The following is a 24,993-nucleotide window of genomic DNA, read 5'->3' as shown; positions in this document are numbered from 1 at the left end:
GGAAAAGGCCAGAATCACCGGTTTTGCTGTAAAAACAGTGCTTTAGGGGAGAAGAAGTAAATTTAGAGTAGAGAGCTAGTACACAGAGGCTAAAAAAAAGCAGCCTTTATTCACTTAATGCCTTTTCTTCATTCTGTCAGATTTAAAAAATGGAAATAGCTTTGTTCTCTTGCAGTTATAAAATGAATGTATTCTCATCGTAAAAAAAAAAAAAATCAGACATATAGAGTTGCAAAGACTCAGACACGACTGAAGACACTTAGCATGCACACACACACATATGTTTATATATATATATAAACATATATAACTGATATATGTTTTATATATATATAAACATATATAACTGAGCCACTTTGCTGTACAGAATAAATTAACATAACATTATAAATTAACTATACTTTAATAAATTTTTTTTAAAAAAGAAAAGTAAAAATTGGCACTAATTCCATTATCCAAAGCTCAGAGATACAAACACTATTCACTTTATGGTGTGGAGTTTTGTTGCTGTTGTATACAAACAACTGGTATTTGCTACCCAGAACTTTCCCCTCTTTCTCCAGGAAAAGTCTGCCCAAATTCTTTTGGCATCTGTCTTTCCCTCTAGTTCTCGGCCTGGTGGTTAGGGATTGCCTCACTGTCAGTTCCATTATCCCTTATGGCTTCAGCTTACCACTGGAGCCCATCACCCTGGCCAAGGAATTTGGTTCAGGAGTGCTCATGTGACCCAAACCAGAGCAACCCCAGTGAAGTTCATGTCTTTTTCTGGGACAGTGAAACAAAGATGCTCTCTACATTCTACGTGAGATGAGGAAACAGAGCCCCAGGGACTGTTGGCAGCTATCTGGGGATCATGAGAGAAGAAGCAACTCTACAGAATGCATGAGAGAGAAACCAAGCCCTCCAGAATGTCATTGAGCCCCTGGAATCCAGCCTTTTCAGTTACAGGAATCAACTGACTTCATTATAATATCAGCTTTGAGTTGAGTTTTCAGTTACTAGTAGCTGGGAAAAAATTCTAATCAATATCAGTTCTTTTGGACTTTGACCTTACCCCAACACTTACGGTTTTATGAAAAAAATAGGGATTGTAGTATCTTTTCAGGTCAAGAAATACAGGCATATGTAAATAGTGATTTCTAATGTCCATCTTGCCATGTAAAGCTCTACTTAAAAGTCATCTGAGTCAGGCTTCCCCTGACCCACCCCTGGTCACTCTTTATCACAACACCCTTTCCATTTTCATCCATAGTACTAACACAACCCAGCATAAAAAAAAAAGTTTTTATCTATTTATTCCAGGTCACCAATCATTAAAATGTCAGCTCCATTAAAAAAGATACCTGTATACCTAGATTTTACAAAGATATTCTCTCAACCTATGTGCTCAATGGATGCTTATTGAATGAACGAATGTCTGAATAATGTTTCATGTATACACCATAGTTTATTTAAAGCAAGCCCCTATTGTTGAATATTTAGGGTATTTCCAAGTTTTTTCTCATAAAAACAATTATCTTCAAACAGTAATTATTTTCTCAGTATAAATTCTTGAAGTAGAACTGTTGATCCAAGGCAAACATGTTGAAGGGTCTTGATGAATATTGTTATGTCATCCTGCAAAAAATGTATACCAGTTCTGCTCCAACAACAAAACATGAGACTCTAAGACTCTACTTCATACTCCACAGATGAAAAATCTTTGTTGTCTTATTTTTTCATGTGCCAGGCTTTGTGCTAAGAAATAACCTGGATTAGAGCATGTAACCCTCACAATCAACCTCTTGAGATAGATGCAAATTTTACGCTTAGTTTACAGATGAGGAAACTGAGGCTATAACAAAGATGTTATACAATTGGCCCAGGATCACTAACGAGTAGTTTTCAGAGAGGGATTCAAACACAGGTAGTCTGCTCAGGGGCTGATATCCTCAATTACTATGCTTTATGAAGTCACTGCCTTCAGAGGAATTCTACTCCCTAAGCTTTGTCAGTAAAGAAAGGAAGATGACATACACTGGTGTTAAGTTTGGGCTAATATTTTTGTAGTGCTTACACTGGGCCAGTCACTTAGGTAGTCTCTTTACTAGGTAGTCTCTTTACTTAATTCTCACCACCACATTTTGTAGAAGGACATACCGCAATCCTTACTTCGTACACGAGGAGCCTGCAGCTCAGGCAATTTACCCCAGGTCCCAGAACCAGTGAGTCATTGTAGCCAGATCAGCTGAGATGCCAGCATTTCCTCTAAATTCAGGATGGATGGACATGAGTAACTCTACCCCAGCCTTTCAGGTTCTGTCTCACAGGACCCTCTTCCTCTCTGAGCTCAGTTATCTGTGCAGCAATCCCACAGAATGTTACCCTCCTTCCAACCAGTTAGTATAACTGCATGAAAACTAAAGAGTTGGCCCTGCTCCCCTCTGTCACATGCATATCTGTTGATGGATAAGGGTTGATTAATTTATGAAATGTTAATTCATTTTGACCTGAAGAGGAATCCAGACTGAGGGATAATTCCAGCAGCTGGGCCTAAAACCATTATCTAATCCTCTGCAATGTCCTAGACTACATTCTTATTTCTATAGAGAATATTTCAGAACGCATTTCCTCAGACCAAGGCCACAAATGTGACCTCTACAATCATCTGGCTAACAAAGGTGGAAGAAATCTCATTTGGTCCTTATTCAGCAGAGTTCTGGGAGCCAATTTTCTAAGCAACAAAAATATATTTGCCACCCTCTCCCAATCTCGATTTTTTATTCCAACACATTTCAACTGTAGTAGCCATGGAATGTAGGACTTGAAGAGATATACTCATGAATGCTTTCTAGAGCCAAGTGAAATTTCTGGCCCATCTTATAGAGGAAGTTGAAAACCATGCCAGGGAGGAGCAGACTTCCTTTTGCATGTTCAGAATGCTGGCGTCCCTTGCAGTTATATGGACGCTGCACACCCAGCATCCATGAGGGGAGGGGAAGGAGGGTTGCAAACTCAATGTCCTCACCAGTCTTGAAGGTCATATTGGCCAGTGAGGGTGGGGGGGTTCCACATTGGGCTGAAAACATGCAGCTCCCGCCTGCAACTGTCCTATAATGATGTGCACCCAAAACTGCCAAATCTACCATTTTATAAAGAAAAGCCCCAAATCTTGACTTGTATATAAAATATACTGATTTTTAAATTAAACAAATTTTCCATCACCTTGGGCAGGCCAAACAAAACATGTTTGTGAACTAGATTAGTTCCATAGCTTCTGGCAATTTGCAGGCTCAGTTTAAAAGTGCTTCTTTCAAAATTGTAAGTAGAATATAATACAACATGATCAACAAACTATTTCCAGAGATCCTATAGGAATGGCCTCTGGAAGGAAACACTGGAAGACTGGACTCAGAAGCAGAAAACTTTGTTTTGAATCCAAACTATATGTATTTTTTATTAGTGAAGGATTCTAAACAATTTATTCAACTCAGTTATGGATTACTTATAAAACTAGCATAGCCACACCCGCTATTCTTAATATATATAGGCTGTTGCAAAGAACAAATCAGACTGTCAACTGAGGAATTTCTCATGCAAATAAAAGAATTTGTAATGTAAACTTCTGAAAGGCAAAGAATAGGTCAGAGGACATAGTGTTTGTGTTTATCTGCACACCCATGCACTCAATAAATATTTTTAACTGACTTAGCTTACCAGAACCCCTGCTATAATTCACATTTAGAGAATTAATCTCTTTCAGAGTCTACAAAATACTTTGTGTGACTCTTAAGCATAATAATTCACAAAGAGACTGATGAGTGCTAAAAATATTGATCAAAGTTCCCAGACATAGTGAAATCACATGCTAATGTGTAGCTCTTTGTCTGGTAGAGATGCAAATAATTTTTGTCTGGTGGAAAAAATAAAGACAAAGGTTATCAATTACTATCCTGTAGGATATTAACTAGTTTTATGTAACTCTGAATTCTTAGCCTAATTGATATTCCTTAATAATTACTTATCCATAGCTAGTTCCTCAGATGTTCTTTAAACCAATTCTAATATCTTACTGGTTGCCTCATTAAATAACAGTATTAAAAAAACTTTGACAAGGATTCATATTATATTTGCATGAGAATTAAAATTTTATCCTTTTGAAAACTATACTTTGATATTAGCCTGTCTTTTCTTAGCCAAACTAAGTTCTTTGATTTTCTCAATTTGTTTTACTAATGTTCTCCAGTTTATATCAGTGCTGTCAATGCTGAAGTTTAACTGGGTACAGTGTTAGAAAATCTTATATCACTGACATGCTTTTGGACAGATATATTTCAATTTATTTATTCATTCATTCATTCCATTTTCCAACAAACATTTCTGGAATATATGCAGGACACTGAAGAGGATACAATGATGAGTAAAAGACACACACATACAACAAACATCCCTTTTAAGCAAGTGGAGGAGGGAGTGGGGAGTAGTTCTATACACTGATAACTAGGATATCAGAGGATACAGATGAAGGGCTGTGGAAACTTACTGAAGGAGACAGTGTTAAATTTGATTGAGGGCATCAGAGAAGGGCTGACAGAGAATGTGATACATTACCTGAATCTGGAAGGATGACTAGGATTCTGAAAAATGGTGAAAAAAAGAAAGGTATTCCCAGCAGAAGAAACAGATAATTCAAGAAATGTACTGGGGACATATCCTTCTATGAGATTAGAATATACGTGGGCTTTGAAGGAGAAACTTACCTGAAAAAGGCTGCTGCTGCTGCTGCTAAGTCGCTTCAGTCGTGTCCGACTCCATGCGACCCCATAGACGGCAGCCCACCAGGCTCCCCCGTCCCTGGGATTCTCCAGGCAAGAACACTGGAGTGGGTTGCCATTTCCTTCTCCAATGCATGGAAGTGAAAAGTGAAAGGGAAGTCGTTCAGTCGTGTCCAACTCTTCTCGACCCCATGGACTGAAGCCTACCGGGCTCCTCCACCCATGGGATTTTCCAGGCAAGAGTACTGGAGTTGGGTGCCATTGCCTTCTCCGGAAAAAGGCTGTGGGGGTCTATTGTTATAAAGCAAACGACCCTAAACTCAGTGACTGCACACAACACTTGTATAATATTTTTCATATCTAAGCTGAGCTTATCTAGAATGTTTCTGCTCCACATTCCTCTCACCCTGCCCAGGAAACAATAGGTGGTCTGAGGTGTTCCCTGGAATAGAATGGCAGAGGTACAGGAAAGCAAGCCACATGATCAATCCAAAGCCAAGGGTTGGGGAGATAGATTCCGACTCTTTAGTGGAAGAAACTGTAAAGTCATATGGCAAAGAACATAGATACAGAGAGGGGTGAAGTGGAACCAGTGATGCAGTATCAAGGGAACTTGTAGGATACCTGAATGCCATAATAAAGATTAAACTTTGCTGCTAAGAAACTAGATCTTAATTGTTCTCATCACAAAAAAGAAACAATAATTATATAACATGAAAGGGGCTAACACCAAGGTGGTCATCCTACTGCAACATGTAAATGTATCAAATCAACAAGTTGCATGCCTTAAACTTAACAGTAGTACTACATGTCAGTTATATCTCAATAAAACATGAAAGAATTAAACGTTGTCCTAAGCAGTGTAAAGTCATCGCTCTTTTTTGAAGCAGCAAGGAGACATTCTTAGGTCTATGTTAGATGATTCTGCCTGCTAGCTAGGTGGAGAATTAGAGAGTTTATAACCAGCTGAACTAGGGTAGTGGCTGTGGGAAAAGGGACAGAGGGACAAAGTAAAAATAGTTCTTATGTAGAATAAAGTAGGTCATCTTTTGGAAGAAAAATAAGAAAATCAAAGACACCACTCAGATTTCTAAACTGATATGGGACTGAGAATATTACTAGCTACACTTACTGAACATTTATTTTGTGCCAGCTACTACTACTACTACTACTAATACTAAGTCACTTCAGTCGTGTCCAACTCTGTGAGACTCCAGAGACGGAAGCCCACCAGGCTCCCCCATCCCTGGGATTCTCCAGGCAAGAACACTGGAGTGGGTTGCCATTTCCTTCTCCAATGCATGAAAGTGAAAAGTGAAAGTGAAGTCGCTCAGTCGTGTCCGACCCTCAGCGACCCCATGGACTGCAGCCTTCCAGGCTCCTCCATCCATGGGATTTTCCAGGCAAGAGTACTGGAGTGGGGTGCCATTGCCTTCTCCGTGCCAGCTACTACTGCAAACATATTACACATATCATTTGATTAAAGTGTCACACAAAACCCACAACACAATGTTAAGGTTTCTACCCCTGTTTTATAAATGCAAAACCTGAGCCTTAAACATAGTTGAGCAACTTGCCTAAGGTTCTATGCTATACTTGACAAAATTGGGGTTTAAACATAAAATTATTTTGAATCCAGAATCTGAACTTGTAAGCTCTATGGGCTGCCTCAGCAGGACAGGGATAATGAATGAGGGAACCGGCTCTTGGGGGAACTAACATTTGATTTGGGGAAGGGACTGGATTAGCAGCTTTATATCCTGGCCCATCATACTATTTTTGAGTAGTAACATACGAGTGTATTTATTGGTATAAAACATCATTTTGATTATTTTTAAATGCCTTAAATTCTATTCACTTTGGCTCAAAGGGGCATTCATTTGGAAAGATTCAGAACCCATCTTCACACACACACACACACACACACACACACACACACCCATCCCCTCTCTCAAACCCTTCTGAAGTATCTTTGCTGTAATTCCCTCTTCTTAGGCTTCTAATGGGGTTTTTGCGTATTCACCAGATCATTTGGTCCATGTATACTTATGGTAGTCCCTAACAGGGTTGTTTTAGAATGGCTGAGGGGTGGAGAGAAAAGAGCATTCAGTGCAGGTTCTGGGAAGGAAGAGAAAGGAGGTTCAGAAGTTTCTAGTCCAGCTCCAGCCCTTTCCTCTTATTTTTTCCAAGTCCTCCTTCTTTCCACTCCTTTCTCTTTCCTCAGAGACAGATCTACTCTCATTAACTCAACACATCTCTCCAAGGATGATTTACATCAGTCAATGTATTTTTCCCCAATCATTCCTCCTAGAGAGAGACTCAGGCTCAGGTCAGAGGAACCTGGACTCTGGTCCTCTCTGAGGTAGAACAACATCTGAAGACAGAGCAGAAGCAATGAAACCACGTCACACTTTTTATTGTACAAAACAAATACCAAACTATTACTGCTGCCATCGCAATCACTACTAGTCTGGGAATGTGAACTGTGTCAATCTTATACCTGTATACATACAGAGGTGACTTAAAAAAGCTAGGATAGCAATGTGAAGAGCTCCCTCTCCATACATACACATATATATTTTAATTGCCATTCAGCCTTTTATTTTAAACTTCATTTATTTCACTAAATGTTATTTTAAAATGTCAACTACCTTACTGTTATGGGGATTTCTCAACACTATTATTTGAATTCCTTTTATTCATTAATTTATTTTTTAATTGAAAGATAACTGCTTTACAGAATTTTGTTGTTTTCTGTCAAACCTCAGTATGAATCAGCCATAGATATACATATATCCCCTCTTTGCTTTTCATTTTTAAGGCTTTTGTACATACTCTTATTTAAAACAAAATATATAGATAATATATGCCATGTGAAATGTGTACCATATAGAATCTATAAAGAGGTGTAAATATAATTTTCCCTCTCTTGGTTCATTCAGCTTTACCACCGGATGAGAGGTACAGCTACATGGGTAGTCTACAAGGTGAAGGGTACTGTGATGGTTAATTTTGTGTCTACTTGACTGCGCTATGGTGGCCAGATTATTTGGTCAAACGTTATTCTGATATTTCTATGAGGGTGTTCGGGAGATGAGCTTAACATCCTAATCAGTGGATTTAGAATAAAAATAGATTATCCTTTATAACGTGGGTAGGCCTCAAGTCAGGCATGAACACAGAAAAAAGCTGATCTTCCGTGAGCAAGAAGGAATTCTGCCAGTAAGCCTCCAAGTCTTCCTTGGGTCTCTAGTCTGCTGACCTAGCCTGCTGATTTGGGATTTACTAGGCCTCCAGTACTCTTGCCTGGAAAATCCCATAGACGGAAGAGCCTGGTAGGCTGAAGTCCATGGGGTCGCTGAGGGTTGGACATGACTGAGGGACTTCACTTTGACTTTTCACTTTCATGCATTGGAGAAGGAAATGGCGACCCACTCCAGTGTTCTTGCCTGGAGAATCCCAGGGATGGGAGAGCCTGGTGGACTGCCATCTATGGGGTTGCACAGAATCGGACACGACTGAAGCAACTTAGCAGCAGTAGCAGCAGCAGCATCAGGCCTCCTTGGGCTTCCCTAGTGGCTCACACAGTAAAATATCCACCTGCAATGAGGGAGACCTTGGTTCGATCCCTGGGTTGGGAAGATCCTCTGAAGGAGGGCATGGCAACCCACTCCAGTATTCCTGCCTGGAGAATCCCACGGGCAGAGGAGCCTGGCAGGCTACAGCCCATGGGGTCACAAAGAGTCAGACAGGACGGAGCAACTAAGCACAGCACAGCACAAGCCTCCACAACAGTGGGAGCAAGTCCTTAAAATAAATCTCTTTGTATATACACATCCTGCTGGTTCTGTTTCTCGGGAGAAGACTAATACAGGGAGTAGGCTTTCCTGCTCCACTCTTCCTAGGGGATAGTTCCCTAGTTCTTCTCATGTTCCCCCATGTTTCTAAGACACCAGACAGAAAAAAAACCCCTCACCTTGGAGGCCTCAGTAGATTCATAGTCCAATCATCACCATCATACGTGGCATCAGGGTTCCTCAGGACGTGCACCACTGCCTGCTCCAGCCTGCCAACTGCCAGCATCTGCATTGCTTTGCCTGAAGGAAGGGGGAGTTGAGGAGAGGGAGGGGGTCAGGACACCCTCTCCCCCATCAATGCAAGCATATTTGACCTGAGCAGCAGTCAGTCAGTCTAAAGCCAGCTGGTTTTAGGACAAACAGCCTGGCTCTCCCATCACCTGGATGGGAAAACTCTGAGGCACATGTTTCATGCCATTCAGCTGAATTTCCTGGGTGTGTGTAGGGGTGGAGGGTGGCGCGGGATTAAGTTCTGGTCTCCACTGCAGTTTACCTGCATTTCCCAAACAAACTACTTACACTCAAAACCTGGTCGTGGGTTCTGTGATCCGAGTAACAATCTCCCCCATCCTCCACTGCACAACTACTGCTGTTTCATTCATCACACAAAGTCAAGGTTGACAGAAGCAGTAAAGTGAGGGACAGGCAGGTTATGCTGTAATTTTGTAAGATGCTGCTGCTGAAGCAAGACTACCATGCAGATTTGGAGAGTTTCAGAGGGCGGAAGGTGCCCCAGAGACCTGTGAGGATACAAAATATCACTTAAGTCCCCCATGTTAGCCTGCACACTCGTGGGAGATCTGCACTCTGCCGCATGATCTACCTTGTGTTTCAAACACCCACCCCCAACTCTGAGTAAAACAGATTTTGCAGAAAGACGGATAACTTATTTTCCTTGGGGATTCATACAGGTCATATTGCTATTTGAGAGGCAATGGTCCTGAGTGCTCTAGAATTTTATTTCTGGATTAGATCAGAAGGCAGGGCAGTTTCTACATTGCAGTTTTCAGTGCTTTCTCCAGAACTTTTACTGAATGGTCCTTGGAATGATGCTACTGCCCTACAGTGAACACAGTAAGGAATAAGTGAAGTCGAAGTGAAGTCACTCAGTCGTGTCCGACTCTTTGTGACCCCATGGACTATAGCCTACCAGGCTCCTCTGTCCATGGAATTTTCCAGGCAAGAGTACTAGAGTGGGTTGCCGTTTTCTTCTCCAGGGGATCTTCCTGACCCAAGGATCAAACCCGGGTCTCCAGCATTGCATGTAGAAACTTTACCATCTGAGCCACCTGGGAAGCCCAATAATACTGGAGTGGGTTGCCATTTCCTTCTCCAGATCTTCCCAACCTTGGGATCAAACCTGGGTCTTCCACATTGCAGGCAGATTCTTTACCAACTGAGCCACGAGGGAAGACCACAGAAAGGAATGGACCTCCCAAATCCTAGCAAGAATGTGGTCACGATCGCATAATGCAAAATGAGATCCCACAGAATAAAAAGAAAAGGGGAGGGGATAGATTTCTGGAAAAATTCCCCTCCCTTCCTCCATGTAAAGTAAACACTATCCTCACTCATGTTTGTCCTTCCTATTCTGATAGTCTTTCCTCTCTCTTCATTTGCCTAGTACCCATTTTTTTAATTTAACTTCCATATATATTGTAGGCAGCCTTAAATCCTCCCCAGGACAAAGCTGACTATGAATTTAAAAGGGGTAGGGCAAAGGAGAAAAGGAAAGATATGCCCATTTGAATGAAGAATTCCAAAGAATAGCAAGGAGAGATAAGAAAGCCTTCCTCAGTGATCAATGCAAAGAAATGAGGAAAACAACAGAATGGGAAAGAGCAGAGACCTTGTCAAGAAAATTAGAGATACCAAGGGAACATTTCATGCAAAGAGGGGCACAATAAAGGACAGAAATGGTATGGACCTAACAGAAGCAGAAGGTATTAAGAAGAGGTGGCAAGAATACACAGAAGAACTATACAAAAAAGATCTTCATGACCCAGATAACCAGGATGGTGGATCACCCACCTAGAGCCAGACATCCTGGAATGTGAAGTCAAGTGGGCTTTAGGAAGCATCACTACAAACAAAGCTAGTGGAGGTGATGGAATTCCAGTCGGGCTACTTCAAATCCTAAAAGATGATGCTGTGAAAATGCTGCACTCAATATGCCAGCAAATTTGGAAAACTCAGCAGCGGCCACAAGACTGGAAAAGGTCTGTTTTCATTCCAATCCCAAAGAAAGGCAATGCCAAAGAATGTTCAAACTACCACACAATTGCACTCATCTCACACTCTAGTAAAGTAATGCTCAAAATTCTCCAAGCCAGGCTTCAGCAATACATGAACCGTGAACTTCCAGATGTTCAAGCTGGTTTTAGAAAAGGCAGAGGAACCAGAGATCAAATTGCCAACATCCACTGGATCGTTGAGAAAGCAACAGTGTTCCAGGAAAACATCTAATTCTGCTTAATTGACTACACCAAAGCCTTTGACTGTGTAGATCACAATAAACTGTGGAAAATTCTGAAAGAGATGAGAATACCAGACCACCTTACCTGCCTCCTGAGAAATCTGTATGCAGGTCAAGAAGCAACAGTTAGAACTGGACATGGAACAACAGACTGATTCCAAATTGGGAAAGGAGTACGTCAAGGCTGTATATTGTCACCCTGCTTATTTAACTTCTATGCAGAGTACATCATGAGAATTTACATCTGGGCTGGATGAAGCACAAGCTGGAATCAAGATTGCTGGGAGAAATATCAATAACCTCAGATATGCAGATGACACCACCCTTATGGCAGAAAGTGAAGAACTAAAGAATCTCTTGATGAAAGTGAAAGAGGAGAGTGAAAAAGTTGGCTTCAAACTCAACATTCAGAAAACTAAGATCATGGCATCTGGTCCCATCACTTCATGGCAAATAGATGGGGAAACAATGGAAACAGTGAGAGACTTAATTTTCTTGGGCTCCAAAATCACTGCAGATGGGTGACTGCAGCCATGAAATTAAAAGACACTTGCTCCTTGGGAAAAAAGCTATGACCAACCTAGACAGTATATTAAAATTACTTTGCCAACAAAGGTCTGTCTAGTCAAAGCTATGGTTTTTCCAGTAGTCATGTATGGATGTGAGAGTTGGACCATAAAGAAAGCTGAGCGCCGAAGAATTGATGCTTTTGAACTGTGGTGTTGGAGAAGACTCTTGAGAGTCCCTCAGACAGCAAGGAGATCAAACCAGTATGTCCTAAAGGAAATCAGTCCTGAATATTCATTGAAAGGACTGATGCTAAAGGTGAAACTCCAATACTTTGGCCACTTGATGCAAAGAACTGACTCCTTAGAAAAGACCCTGATGCTCGGAAAGACTGAAGGCAGGAGGAGAATGGAACAACAGAGGATGAGACGGTTGGATGGCATCATGGACTCGATGGACTTCAGTTTGAGCAAGGTCTGGGAGTTGGTGAAGTACAGGGAAACCTGGCATGCTGCAGAGCATGGGGTCGCAGAGAGTCAGACATGACTGAGCAACTGAACTGAACTGAGGGCAGACACTGATGAGCCACTGGGCACTGCTGGAACATTCTAGGGAACAGAGATCCTTCCTTTCTGAGCGTACAACCTAACTCTTCACAGAAAAGTGCTGCAGCCAGGGACAGCGCAGCTCCTGCTCAAAAGCTTCCTTTCCTCTTCTCCCGAAGTTTGCAAAAGGACTCATTCCTGTATTTAAAGAGCAGAAGCAAACCAAACCATCATATATTTAACCATTTTTTTCTATCCACAAAAGGTGGCTTTTATTTATGAAATATGCAGGTTTGAGTCAGTGCCTTGAAACCTGCTCAACTCACGGTGTCACACTAAATAGTTTATAAATTACAGCACCCGAACTCACACAGACACAACCAAGGATACATTTATAATATAACTAAGTTATGAGTAAGCTGAATTTCCAGCTCAACTAAAACATGTGCTGACTGTGTCAATTCATACTACAAAAAGCCCATAATGGAACCAAGACTCTTCTCCTTTCCTAAATTCAAGGTACTTCCAATTCCAATTTACACAAGCCTAAATTCCTAATTTTTTTTTATTTCAAACATATTTTAGCTTTTAAAGAGTGAATACAGGAGTATAAATTGATGCAACTTTTCTAGGAAGCAATTTGGCAGTAAACACCAAGAGCCTTAAAAATGTTCCTCTGCTTTCATTCAGTAATTCCATTTCAGAGAACCTATCTGCTGCAAAGGATTAAAATGCTGCTCATTGATATATTAATATAAAAATGTATTATATATAAAAATGTGCATTTCATATTAAAAGAAAAAAAAATGGAAATAATCCACATGGCCAACAATAGAAGAACTATCTATTTAGGCAGCAATGGTCACAGCACACACTATGATTCTGCAATTATTATGTTTTCATTTTCATGATCAGTAACTGAAATAAAAGATGCACTTTAACACAGGATGTAACATAGAAATTCACCACTAAGCACCTTATTGATTGCAATGTCCTCCTTTTTATTAAATTATAAAACTGGCTGTCAATGTACACATTTTTGGAAATGCATTTTTCTGCTTTTGTGGAGCACATGATTTTAAACAGACAAAATATTTCTATATTAACTTCCCAGTCTTCGAGCTATTTTGCACGGGTAGCCAAACTACCAAGTATAGACATTATAATATACAGTCAGAATTTATGGAAAATATTATAAAGACAAATGCCTTAAAAAGATGATAGTGCAGAGAAAACCATAGCTCTGAAACAGGTATAAAAATTTAGTCAAAATATTTTAGTCCATTATGGCTTTGCATAAAGCTTCAAAGGAAGAAAACTGAAGACACTACTCATCAAAGGCACTTAAAGAAATGTAATAAAATACTTCTTTGAGTTTAGTTTTGAGTCCGACAGTATTTTTTATTTATCTTTTTCACATTCCGTCTCTCACTGAAACAGTTCTGGAAGGCAGCTATTAATAAGGAAAAATAGTTATCATTTCTTAATATACATGTTAAAAATATGCAAACAGAATTAATACAGATTTTGGTCCGTGGAAGCAGGTAACAGTATCAGACTGTAGTATTTCTCTTAATTCTGAGCCCAAAGCCCTCAATTCCCCAGACGCAGGCCCCTGGGCTCCCCAGGAGGTGCTCCGCCATCACCACAGTGCGCTGAAACTGGAAAGAGCCATCCTCCCTGCCTGGTGGGAGCACTGCTCCGAGGGAACGCCGCGGAGCACACAGGAGTCAAAACTTGGGCCTTATAATTCTGTGTCCCGGTATCGGGAAGGCTGGCCGTAATAACCGCGCCTTGAGTGTTCTGACAGCTGCTGCCGGTATTCCTCCTCCTCAGCATCACTGCCATAGCTTCCTCTGGGATCCTGATAAAGCCTGGCAGGGCCTGTCTGTGGCTCGGGGGGCCTGGAACTAACAAAGAGAGAGGGTTACATGCAGCCCAAAGCTCAGGCCTCCGTGCCCGTCTGTGCTGCATGCAGTGGGCAACTGCCCAGGACAGATGACTTACCTGAGTCACACCCTGCTGACAAACCAGGGCACTCCTGGCCCCGTTCCAGGTTTACAGAGTGGTGGAATTGAGGATAGGAATAACAGGTCAAAGCCAATACTCACTCAAGTAGTGAGTGGGGAAGACAGACACATACTCTCTGACCTAAGAACCCTCCAGCCCGATGAGGGTGTCTTCCTGAGATCACTGGTTAAAAGTTCACAAGCAGAGTGAGTTCTTCACCAGTTTTGGTCAATTATACCAAGTCCCCCTCTGTTGCCAGGGGCCTCCTGGTCAGCTGTGCCACTATTTGATTGGTAAAGAAGAAACTTGCCTCTAGTTTTCTATTGCTGTAAAATTAGACTCTAGTTTCCAATCAGAATGGCTGCAAGAAAATGCGGTTTTGTTTCCTATTCTCGGATGCAAGAAATGATCCAGTGTAAAACCTCAACAAGAAGACTCTGTTGATAATCACTACTGCCTATGCAGCACTTTAAACAGAAGGCATCCTACCAACACCAGTCAATTGATGTTCCCTTTCCCTCAGACCACAGCTCACACACAGCCTGACTTTGCTAAGTGACACAAAAGGATTACTGAGCTTGTTGGCCAACAGCTAGAAAATATTAACAATGAAACAACTGGCATCTAAACCCCAGGAATTTTGCTCACGAACTATCTTAACACAATTTAATGCATCTGTGGCTCCAATTGGATTTCCCCGGTGGCTCAGGAGTAAAGAATCCACCTGCAATGCAGAAGCTGCAGGAGATGTTGGTTTTATCCCTGGGTGGGAAAGATCCCCTGGAGGAGGGCATGGCAACCCACTCCAGTATTCTTGCATGGAGAATCCTATGAACAGAGGAGCCTGGTGGGCTACAGTCCATAGGGTTGCAAAGAGCTGGACACAACTGAAGTGACTCAGCATGCACACACATGGCTCCAGTGGGTCTAATGGGACTGACTTGGATTGTCAGTGATTACACTGTGTTGCAGAAGGAAATGGCAACCCACTCCAGTATTCTTGTCTGGAGAACTCCATGGACAGAAAAGATTAGTCGGCTACAGTCCATGGGGTCGCAAAGGGTGGGACATGATTGAGCGACTAAACAATAACACTATGTTAGTTTTAGCATGCAATCAACACTACCATAAAACTTTGACTCTATGGTCTTCATAATTAAATTTGACTGAATAAGTAAACAGTTTACCAGGAGGAATTAAAAAACAAACTTTCTTATTACTTTGAAATGTAGGTGAAAAAAAAATTCTTAAGCATCAAAGTCCTACATAAGCCCCTTTTTTAGACCTATACCCTCAGAGCAGCCCTTACCTTGTGTACTGGGGTGGGCCAGGGTCCGGCTTGTGTGTTTTGATTGGAACTGCATAGATATCAGGATGCTTCTGAGCAATTTCAATCTGCAGAGATTACGGGGGTAAAAAAAAGAATAAGAGGGAAGGGATGAATGACTAGCCAGTCAGCTTGCTCATTTCCTGCTGCTTCCATTCTCCAATCCCATTTTAGCCAAGAAGAGGAAAAACAGAAGCAAACCTCTAGTTTCCAGAGTTGTATGTGATGCCTAGTGGTAAATGTCAAATAGGAAAAATGTTTAAAACTAATGAAAGTCTGCCACATGCTACAACATGGTTGAACTTTTAGGACACTATGCTAAGTGAAATAAATTAGCCACAAAAAAGACAAATATTGTATGATTCCACTTCTGTGAGGCTCCTGAGCTGTCAAATTCATAGAGACAGAAAACAGAACAGTGGTTAATGGGCTGGAGGAGGGGAAAATGAGGAATAATTAATATACACAGAGTTTTAGTTGGGGAGGATGACAAAATTCTAGAGACCAATGATAGAGATGGTTACACAAAAATGTGAACATACTAATGCCACCGAACACTTAAAAATGTTAAAGATGGTAAGTTCCATGTATATTTTACCACCAAAAGAAGCAAAAAAGAAAAAGAGCGTGGGTCATCTCTTGTCTTCTGAGATGGCCCACACTCTGTCCAAAGTGTTTGCTTCTCCCAGGGCCGGCCACTCTTGCCTTTTGAGACAGACTGCATTCTGTCTGTGGGATGTATCTCTCTAAATACATCCACTTTGTTACTAATTACTTTGTCTCTCACTGAATTCTTTCTGCAATGAGACATAAAGAACCTGAGTTCCAATAAGTCCTGACACCAGGAACTAAGGCCCCCTCCCAGTTGGACGATGGAATTATGTGGACCCTCCTGACTTCAATCAACTACAGCCTGGACTCGGTCAACCTCTGTTCCAATTCCATGCTGAAGTCTTATCTGCTCAAGCCCCCTTATGAACATGCACATAGCCTTAGTCTTAAACCTCCCCAAATTCGCAGTTCAGAGACTGCTTTGGGAAAAGATCCCTTGTGTTCTCCTTACTTGCTGCAGGTAATAAATCCTTCTTTTTCCCTACCCTCTAAAAAAGAAAAAGGCTCAGAAGCACTACAATTGTTGTGACAAATTTAAATGAAGAAAACTCCCATAACCACTGGGCCAAAATGCTCCAGAAACCTTTACTTAACAAATGTTACAGTGAAAAATAATGTTGAAGAGGCCACAGATTTTCTTGTCACGCTTTCCTATTCCAGAACCCAATATAAAGTTCTGAAGCACAAAGAGCAGAATCCTATTCACCTGCAATGTCAGGTTTTCTTGACTGGAAGAAAAATGGATGTGCTAATAGCTGGCAATCTGAAAATGACACACCCATAGGATGTGCCTTTGTATCACGCACGTCAACATACCCTTTCATGTTTGCAGCAGTGGCAAAAGGACTGTAAATCACTACACTGCAATGAAACTTCTTTAAAATTCTTATTGTTGACACACTAAAATGACCCAGTGATTGAAAACAATTACCCTTGCATTCTGTGCTTCTTGGAGCTCTTGCATTCTCTGTAACTTTGCCTTGTGATCCATCTTCTCAAATATTTTTACTTTGCCCAGGACAGATTTGGGAGCATTGTGCTGCTCCTCACTGCCCTCTCCCGTCTCCTCACTCTCTGGGGGAGGGACGGGAGTGGAGGGCTTCAGTACAGGCCGCCCAAAAGTGGGTTTCGCTGCAATAGGAGGAGGACAACCTTTGGTAGATGCCCCTGGAATTTCGTTACCAGCAGCGGCTGAGGGGTTTGACTTGTATTCATAAGATCTGGAGAAGTCAAAAGATTCTTCTCTGTTTTGGGTTTTGGCCTGCAGAGAGCAATGACATAGTTTTAACCTTGAGCTTTCCGTTTATTTTCAAATCTCTATTAGTGATTTAATACACTCCATTTCCTGATCAGTTTCCAAAGGTGGTCAACAAATTCCACTCCAACAAGAAATCAAATACGACAAGGTACATGGCCAAGATCTGGCATCCAAAGCCCTACCTCACTCCCTACAGAAAAGTATTAAGGGCTCGAGGAAACCAAGAGGGTGCTGCGAGGCCTGCAAGTGCTAGAGGTGGATCAGACCTAACTCTGCCCTAGAGGAGATTTGAATCTTAGAGAGGACCTCAGAACAAGTCAGGCTTCAGGATGGAAGGGTGGCTCCTGAGTTCACACCATGCTGAGGGGACGTGCCTTGGCCCAGAGGTCCACCCAGAAGTGAGGAGACTGGGGTGGGGAGCGGTAAGGGAGAATATCATGCTGATGGCCACTTTGTCTTCATACTTCCATCCTAGGCCGCTTGTAAACTTTCACTCATCTATATTATTAGGTCACCAATTACCTCTAAGAGCTCACAATGAGTTATTACTTTCTTCTCATCTAAAGCACTGAGTTAGGAAGAGAAACTTTACTGGGTTCTAAGAGAAAGCCACAGTTATATCTGTGATTCAGAGAGGATGAAAAATCATACGACGTGTGTCCTCACATTGAGTCTTTTCTGGACAATGGTTTACTTAAAAAATAAACTGTCCTCATAACGAGAGGCACTGTAAACAACAGTGGTGACTGTTTTCTTTAGCAAGTCACCAGGAAGGATTTTTTCAGGTGCATCTAAATCAGATTGTGGGCAGAAAAATTTAATTGGATAGAAGAAGAAAAACAGATTCTATGACAGGTGATTCCGGGCATGCAGTAGTCATCCAACTTTTATTCTTTCTACATAAACAAACAAACAAATAAAGAACAAAAGGAAACAAACACTAACAGTCCTAAAATTGTACCCTCTTCTAAAACTGCCTTTCCATTTTATGTTTTTGCCACTTCTTAATTTTTTGGATTCACCCAAAAGATAGGCTCCAGTGGAGAACCCAGTTGGTCAAAACCATAATCCAGTGCCATCTTACTGTGCATGCTCTGCCCTGGCTACGCTGGAGCTCCAGGTGAGCTCAATGTGTTTCTTCCTCCTTCCCATCCTGGGCTTCCCAGCCACGTACCTTGGGCGGCTCTGGCTTGAATGTCGGGGGCGGGCTATTGTCCCTAAGTTGATCTCTGCTAGCAGCCCTCCTCATCTGAGCTCGTGGCTCTGGGCTGGGTTTCCTTATGCTCTACAAGACATAAAGGTTCATTCACAACAAGAACATCCCAGCAGGAAGAAGAGAGCACTGGTCTTCTTTGCTGGAGTTCTTCGAACTTGTGGGAATTAAGATGTTAAGGTTCCTAATGTGCGTAAGTTGAGCTCCTGACCCAGTGCTTCTTTACTAAAAAGGCAGATACCTGGTATATTCTCCCATTAGCAAGTGCTTAAGGAACATTTTTTCCAAAACTAGCTGCATCTCTCCCTTTATAGTAAGAAAACAAGAGGTTTTTGTAAAGTTTTGTCACTAACAGCTGTTAATATTTTATTCTTTTTTTTCATTTTTGGCTGCACCATGTGGCATCCATCATGCTAGTTTCCCACATGCCTGAAGTGGAAGTGTGGAGTCTTAACTACCTGACCACCAGCTGTTAACATTTTAAAGCATTAGCTCAACTGTATCTGCAGACATTCATGAGTTAATTTACTTTTTATGACTTGTCCGACAGTATATACTAATTTTTTTTTTTGTCATGGTGAATTGTTCCTCCTTTCAACTTACATATTTGGTCCTTCTATATTGTAAAAAACAGAATTCACTGAAACAACCTAAACTGCTGAAGAGAAGTCCACAGAAATCCAAATATGTGGAGAATTTTGTCTGCAAAGGTCATTATCCCAGTATTCTCTGAGGTGCAACCCATAACTGCTCTGGTCCTAACTTAGTGCTAGCAATGTGATTTCTAGAATCACAGAAGCAGTCTATTCACTGGCCAGTGGATGCATAGTACGCGAGATCAGACATATAATTAATCAATAAACTCAATTAAAAAACTGAAATACAAGAGAGAAGGAAACTGATGGGGAAACACTCAGGAGTTTTGGCAAGATTAGAAAGGTTAAAGGTAGGGTGGAGAAGAAAAAGCACAGATACCTAAGAGTACAGAGAGAGACCTAATCAAAGGTTACAAGTAAATACAACAATATTGTATTTAAAAACAATGCCCCACTGGTAATTTGGACAGCTGGCCTCACATCACGACATCGTGCCCAGGGGCATCTGTGGGGTGAGTGCTGATCACTCAGCCTCTCCCAGCACTGGGTTCCTGTCCCACTCCCCTCTGGACCATATCCACAATCACACAGGCATTAGCTTGGAATGAGAGGCTCCCTAGACATCTCCACTCCAACCCTTAGGAATACCTGCCTCAGCATCCTGAACAAGCTGTTGGCCAGAGCAATTCGAGTGAAACACCAGAACCTCCTTTTCCTGCCCAGGCCTGCCTCGCCTCACCTCCTCATGCTGCACCGGCTCCGAGGAGCGGGTGATGGAAGACACCAGCGGCTCCTCAGCTGGCTCATCCAGCTCATTGTCAGTGTAGGCACCTCCTTCACCGTCGGTGTCTTCAAAGTCACTGATGAGGCGGCTGTCGCAACTCAGATAGTCCGCGCCCATGGCGGTTAAGTAGGACATGCGGTCTTCGGGATCATCATCCATCCCTTCCATCTAGAGGAATTTGTTTCGGAGGGTCAGTGGGATCTGACATGGCTCCTGGGAGTGAGGACTCAAGAAAATTCCCAAGGGCACAGCCAAGGGACTGAAACCTTGACTTGTTCGAGAAAAGGAAGTTCACCTTTATCTTCCTGAAATCACTTGGCTTTAAATGACTATGTAAATTTTTGTGTAGAGACTTAAATTAGAAACCCTCCAACCCTATCTCTCCTTGCCACCATCCATCAGGCTTCCTCACATTGTGCGTTTTTCTTCCAGAATCTGGCTCCCCTCCAGTTTTTTCTATTGAACTGGTCTCCCAGGGATAAGTGCATGCTGTCTGGAGCTGTATGCCTCTCCACTCACCCACGAGATTCTCAAATCCTTGAAGGCAGAAGCTCCATCGTGCTCAGCCTGTTCTCCCCACGGAGGCTAGCACAGAGCCGCAGTGGGCATAAGCAGTCAGTACATGCTAGATACTCTGACTGAACATGCAGTTCCCCAAGGGCAGGGCTAGGACTCAACCATTAACTGGTAATAGAGGCACTTAGGCAACAAAATCGTACCTTGAATGTCTCACAAACAACCTCAATTCAGCTGGACCACAGAATACCAGCACCAAGGGCTCCTAGTACCACAGGGAATTCTATAGTTTCTCTGCTTCCTTCCTGCAGTAGGGCTCTGTGAGAACTTCCTCCACAGATGAGAAGTGAGCCAAGGTTAGGAGCCTGTACCAGATTCTAGCGCTCTCTCATCACCTACTCAAAACCCTAGAACTCATCTTCTGCCAACCTTCTTTCGAACACAACGATTCCAATTCCATTAGCTTTTCTTCCTTCTATTAATTTTTAACTATGTTCTCCACGCCCTCAACCTAACGCCTCATCTCCACTCTGGGTTCCCCAGGTCCTTGGTAATAAGCTGTGGAGTTCAGCACAAGGTCTTGTAAGCTCTGATTAGTGTGCTTGGAACACAACACTAGTTACTACATTAAAAGCAAAAGGGAAGTGAATGTAGGGCTGCATATATCCCATTCTGCTTTTCTTGTAAAAGTCCCTTCATTTTGTTACTTTTCCAGAGAATTTACAAATTTTTGAACAATTGAAGCATATGTTGAGATTACTCGAAATGTGCATGGTTTTACTACATTCACTACCCTCTTGAGAAAAAAATTCAGACCACAGACTCTCACCTCACAGCAGAGCATCTGTGTCACCTACCTTTCCTTCAGAGACCCAGACTGCTTCTCCTTGCTGATGCTGAATCGTGTCTTTCAAGCTGCCAAACCAGCTGTCGTTGGCTGAATTGAGGTTGATTGTAGCTACAGAAATGTAAACCAAAAGGTGTGCCTCAATTTCACGTTTATTAGAAAACTTATTGGACATAACTTACCCTAACTTGTCATATTTCAGTTAAAACTTTAGCAAATGGAAGAGAAAGCTGGCACATAGTTGAACACTATTCTTTCAACTGAATATATTAAAGCTATTACCATCTATCTGTTGAAGTCTGCGTTATAGGTGGATGTCATAAAACTAAAAATGGATTTATGTTTATTTTTCAGAAAAGCTACCTTTAAAAAATATGTTTTTAAGAAATGAATTCGAGTCAGTTGTAGTAAGGTGGATCAACCTAGAGCCTGTTATACAGGGTGAAGTAAGTCAGAGAGAGAACAAATATCACATATTAACGCATGTATACGGAATCTAGAAAAATAGTACTGATGAACTTATTTGCAAGGAAGGAATGGTGATGCAGATGTAAAGAACAGACTTGTCAACACAGCAGGGGAAGGAGAGGGTAGGATGAATTGAGAAAGTAGCACAGACACATATACTATCATGTGTAAAACAGATAGCTAGGGAGAAGCTGCTCTGTGACACAGGGAACCCAGCATGGCACTCTGATGACCTAGAGCAGGTGGGATGGGAAAGGGGGAAGGAGGATCAAGAGGGACAGTGTGTGTGTGTGTGTGTGTGTGTGTGTGTGTGTATACATACATATATATATATAAAATCATAACTGATTCATGTTGTTGTATGGCAGAAACCAACTCAACACTGTAAAGCAATTTTCTTCCAATTAAAAAATAAATTAAAAAAATACATTTTTAAAGAGTGTGCTTTCAGGGGCAACAATAACACATCTAAATAAAATATAAAAGTACATATTTAAAAAATCAATATACAGACATGAACAGTAAAAGAAAAATATATACCAATGTACTGTTTATCTCCAATAAAAAACTAAATGTATGTCATTTTGATAGGCTTAAACATTTCAGAATATAGATACAGACTAACCAAACTCTACAGGTGTGTGTATTCATGGGACATACATTTTCTATTCTGAACCAAATGCTTCCTACATAATAGCACTTACTAGGACTGACCAAGCACTTTCCTAAATACGTTACATGGATTAGTTCATTTTATGCTTAAACAAACCTTGCAAGGTGGGTGTTGCTATCATCCCCATTCTATAGATAAAAAACTGAGGCACAGCAGTGAAAGTAACTAGTCTAAGGCCTCACACCAAGCAAGTGGAAAAGCCTGGATGCAAACTCAGAAGTCTGCTTTTAGAGCTTATGGCTTCAGCCACTGCGTGACTCAGCCCATCTGAAACATGAATTGGGAGCACCAGGATAAAATATCAACCAGTAAAATACATGTGATCATTCTTCAGCAATACTTTGGACCTAAAATGATCAAACTCCAGGTAAATCAGTTCTTTTTAGAGCTACATCATCATGGCCTATTATTAAGCCCATTATGTGTCACCCCAAAGAAAACTGGATCTTGTTGCTGAAAGTTGTTAGGCAGCCTGCTCCACCTATCCTGAAGTCTGCATACTTCTCTATAAATAACTCCAAAGAACCAGAAAGCAAATTTTGTAAGCAATTTTGCTTCAAGATTTTCTTCCCAGTAACATACAGCATTCTGTCATTTAAAAAGTCCCAACATTGACCTTGGAAAATCCTGAACAAGCTGACAATTTCCTGGGCTATTAATTATTTATAGTATTAGAATAAACCGATACTTTGGACAACTAAAAGAAAATCAACCTTGTTTCCTTGAACTTTTGTACCCTTACCGTGTGTGTGTTAGTCGCTTGGTCGTGTCTGACTCTTTGTAACCCCATGGACTGCAGCCGGCCAGACTCCTCTGTCCATGGAATTCTCCGGGCAAGAATACTGGAGTGGGTTCATTCCCAACCCAGGGATCAAACTTACATCGCCAGCATCTTCTACATTGGCAGGCGGGTTCTTTACCACAAGTGCCATCTGGGAAGCCTTATCACAGTACCGTGTAAAGATTACTATCCTCTTGGTAACAGAAGTGACATTGGGCACCCCAGGGACAAAATGAGTGATCTCCACTAAATGTACACAGAATGTCCAGCTACCTTTTTGAGCTTTATGCAGAAGTCTAAGATGAGTAAAGTTTCTATTTATCAGGGGGAAAACCTAAAATTAAAAGGGCCATTTGTGAAATGCAGAAAGTATGTTCATGCCCCCTGATAAAATGAAACAAGCCAGAAGCCTCTTACTGAATTCATATTGAAGTCTAGTGCATGGAAAAAAAGAAAAAACAGTAATTTCTAACTGAGTTGGTGGCATTCAGATCATGCACTTTACTTCTCTTTAAGAGGTGGGAGCACAGCCATGATGGTGCCCTCCTTTCTCTTAGAATCAAGTTCCTTTGGTTTACTGTTGACTTTTGCTCTTTAGGTTTCTCAGATTCTTTGACTACAAGCCATTAGGTTAACTCCTGTCATTTCCAACCTCTGGATTAGATTCATGCTTCCTTGGAGAGACTAAATACATCTCTCAAACTCCAGAAGGTGAGATACTGGAAGGAGCTTCCTTCAGCCTCTACCACGGCCGGGAGTCCTGGGCTTCTGAGGGCGTCCATCGCCAGCCTAGGCACGGGTGCCCTCGGCGCTACTTCTCCTTCCACAACCGAGGAGGCTGTTCAACAGCATAAGGTGACAAAGGCAACATGTGAGGCTGGAGGGGTGAAGAGAAGTCAGAAGTGACTGTAACGGTAGGAGGTTTCTCTTCAGGGCGATAGAGAAGTTCCAAAATTGGTGGTAGTGATGGCTATACATCTCGCTTCAGTCGTGTCCGACTCTGTGCGACCCCACAGACAGCAGCCCACTAGGCTCCTCTGTCCCTGGGATTCTCCAGGCAAAAATACTGGAGTGGGGTGCCATTGCCTTCTCCAATGCATGAAAGTGAAAAGTGAAAGTGAAAGTGAAGTCGACTCCTAGCGACCTCATGGACTGCTGCCCACCAGGCTCCTCCGTCCATGGGATTTTCCAGGCAAGAGTACTGGAGTGGGGTGCCATTGCCTTCTCCAGAATATACTAAAAACTACTGAACTGCATGCTTAAATCAGGTGAATTATAGGGTATATAAATTAAATTTCAAAAATGCTATCCAGGGTTACCATTTAGAGGGACTCTAAATGGACAGGCATCAACCAAGGTGCCCAGCCAGGGAGACTGGCAACTTCCACCTGCTTCCTGTGGTCCGTAGTGCCCCTACATATCCTTGGGAAATCAAAAATTGCCTATTGCAGTTCGGGTATTTTTAACTGGTACAAGATTCACTCCTCCTCACTAGGCTTTCTCAAACACTGCATTATGGAAATGAAAAATGTTTACAATATGTAACAATTAAAGACTTTGAAAAAGTATAAAATACTATCACTAATGAATAGCATTTATTCAGCATTTCCAAAGTCTTAGGACTGCATTGTACATTAATTTTAAATTAATATAATTAAAGTCATGATCTGTAAGTTACAAATTTCACATTAATGAAATCTGGGAAACTGAGAAAAGTGCTGGGCCATCCTGTGGTACTTTAAAAATCCCACAATTTGACACAAAGGATG

At 41.7% G+C, this 24,993-nt stretch overlaps 2 protein-coding genes across 14 annotated transcripts in view; both read right to left on the bottom strand.

Moving 5' to 3' along the window:
• ENTREP1 (endosomal transmembrane epsin interactor 1) overlaps window positions 1-6,194 on the bottom strand; it is a 111,019-nt gene extending 104,825 nt beyond the window's left edge. The window contains exon 1 of the mRNA XM_086415451.1: window positions 4,740-6,194. The gene's annotated coding sequence lies outside the window, so the exon portion shown is untranslated. The remainder of the gene's footprint in view (window positions 1-4,739) is intronic.
• Window positions 6,195-13,119: 6,925 nt separating this feature from the next.
• TJP2 (tight junction protein 2) overlaps window positions 13,120-24,993 on the bottom strand; it is a 127,955-nt gene continuing 116,081 nt past the window's right edge. For 5 of the 13 annotated variants that reach the window (XM_086415436.1, XM_086415437.1, XM_086415434.1 and 2 more), the window contains 6 exons: window positions 21,313-21,413; window positions 19,895-20,107; window positions 18,521-18,631; window positions 17,020-17,349; window positions 15,459-15,544; window positions 13,120-14,049 (listed from right to left, as the gene is read on the bottom strand). In XM_086415436.1, the coding sequence (XP_086271562.1) occupies window positions 13,884-14,049; window positions 15,459-15,544; window positions 17,020-17,349; window positions 18,521-18,631; window positions 19,895-20,107; window positions 21,313-21,413 (1,007 nt within the window). In that variant the 3' untranslated portion in view covers window positions 13,120-13,883. The remainder of the gene's footprint in view (window positions 14,050-15,458; window positions 15,545-17,019; window positions 17,350-18,520; window positions 18,632-19,894; window positions 20,108-21,312; window positions 21,414-24,993) is intronic. The other 8 variants (XM_086415439.1, XM_086415440.1, XM_086415438.1 and 5 more) reach the window with 2 other exon arrangements.

The sequence above is a fragment of the Bos grunniens genome, chromosome 8 (assembly GCF_055505025.1).
Source record: "Bos grunniens cultivar Pamir isolate PY7600 chromosome 8, Bosgru_T2T1.0, whole genome shotgun sequence".
Classification (NCBI taxonomy): domain Eukaryota; kingdom Metazoa; phylum Chordata; class Mammalia; order Artiodactyla; family Bovidae; genus Bos; species Bos grunniens.
Note: the sequence above shows the minus strand (reverse complement) of the source record. Positions and strands in the feature narration are given on the sequence as shown.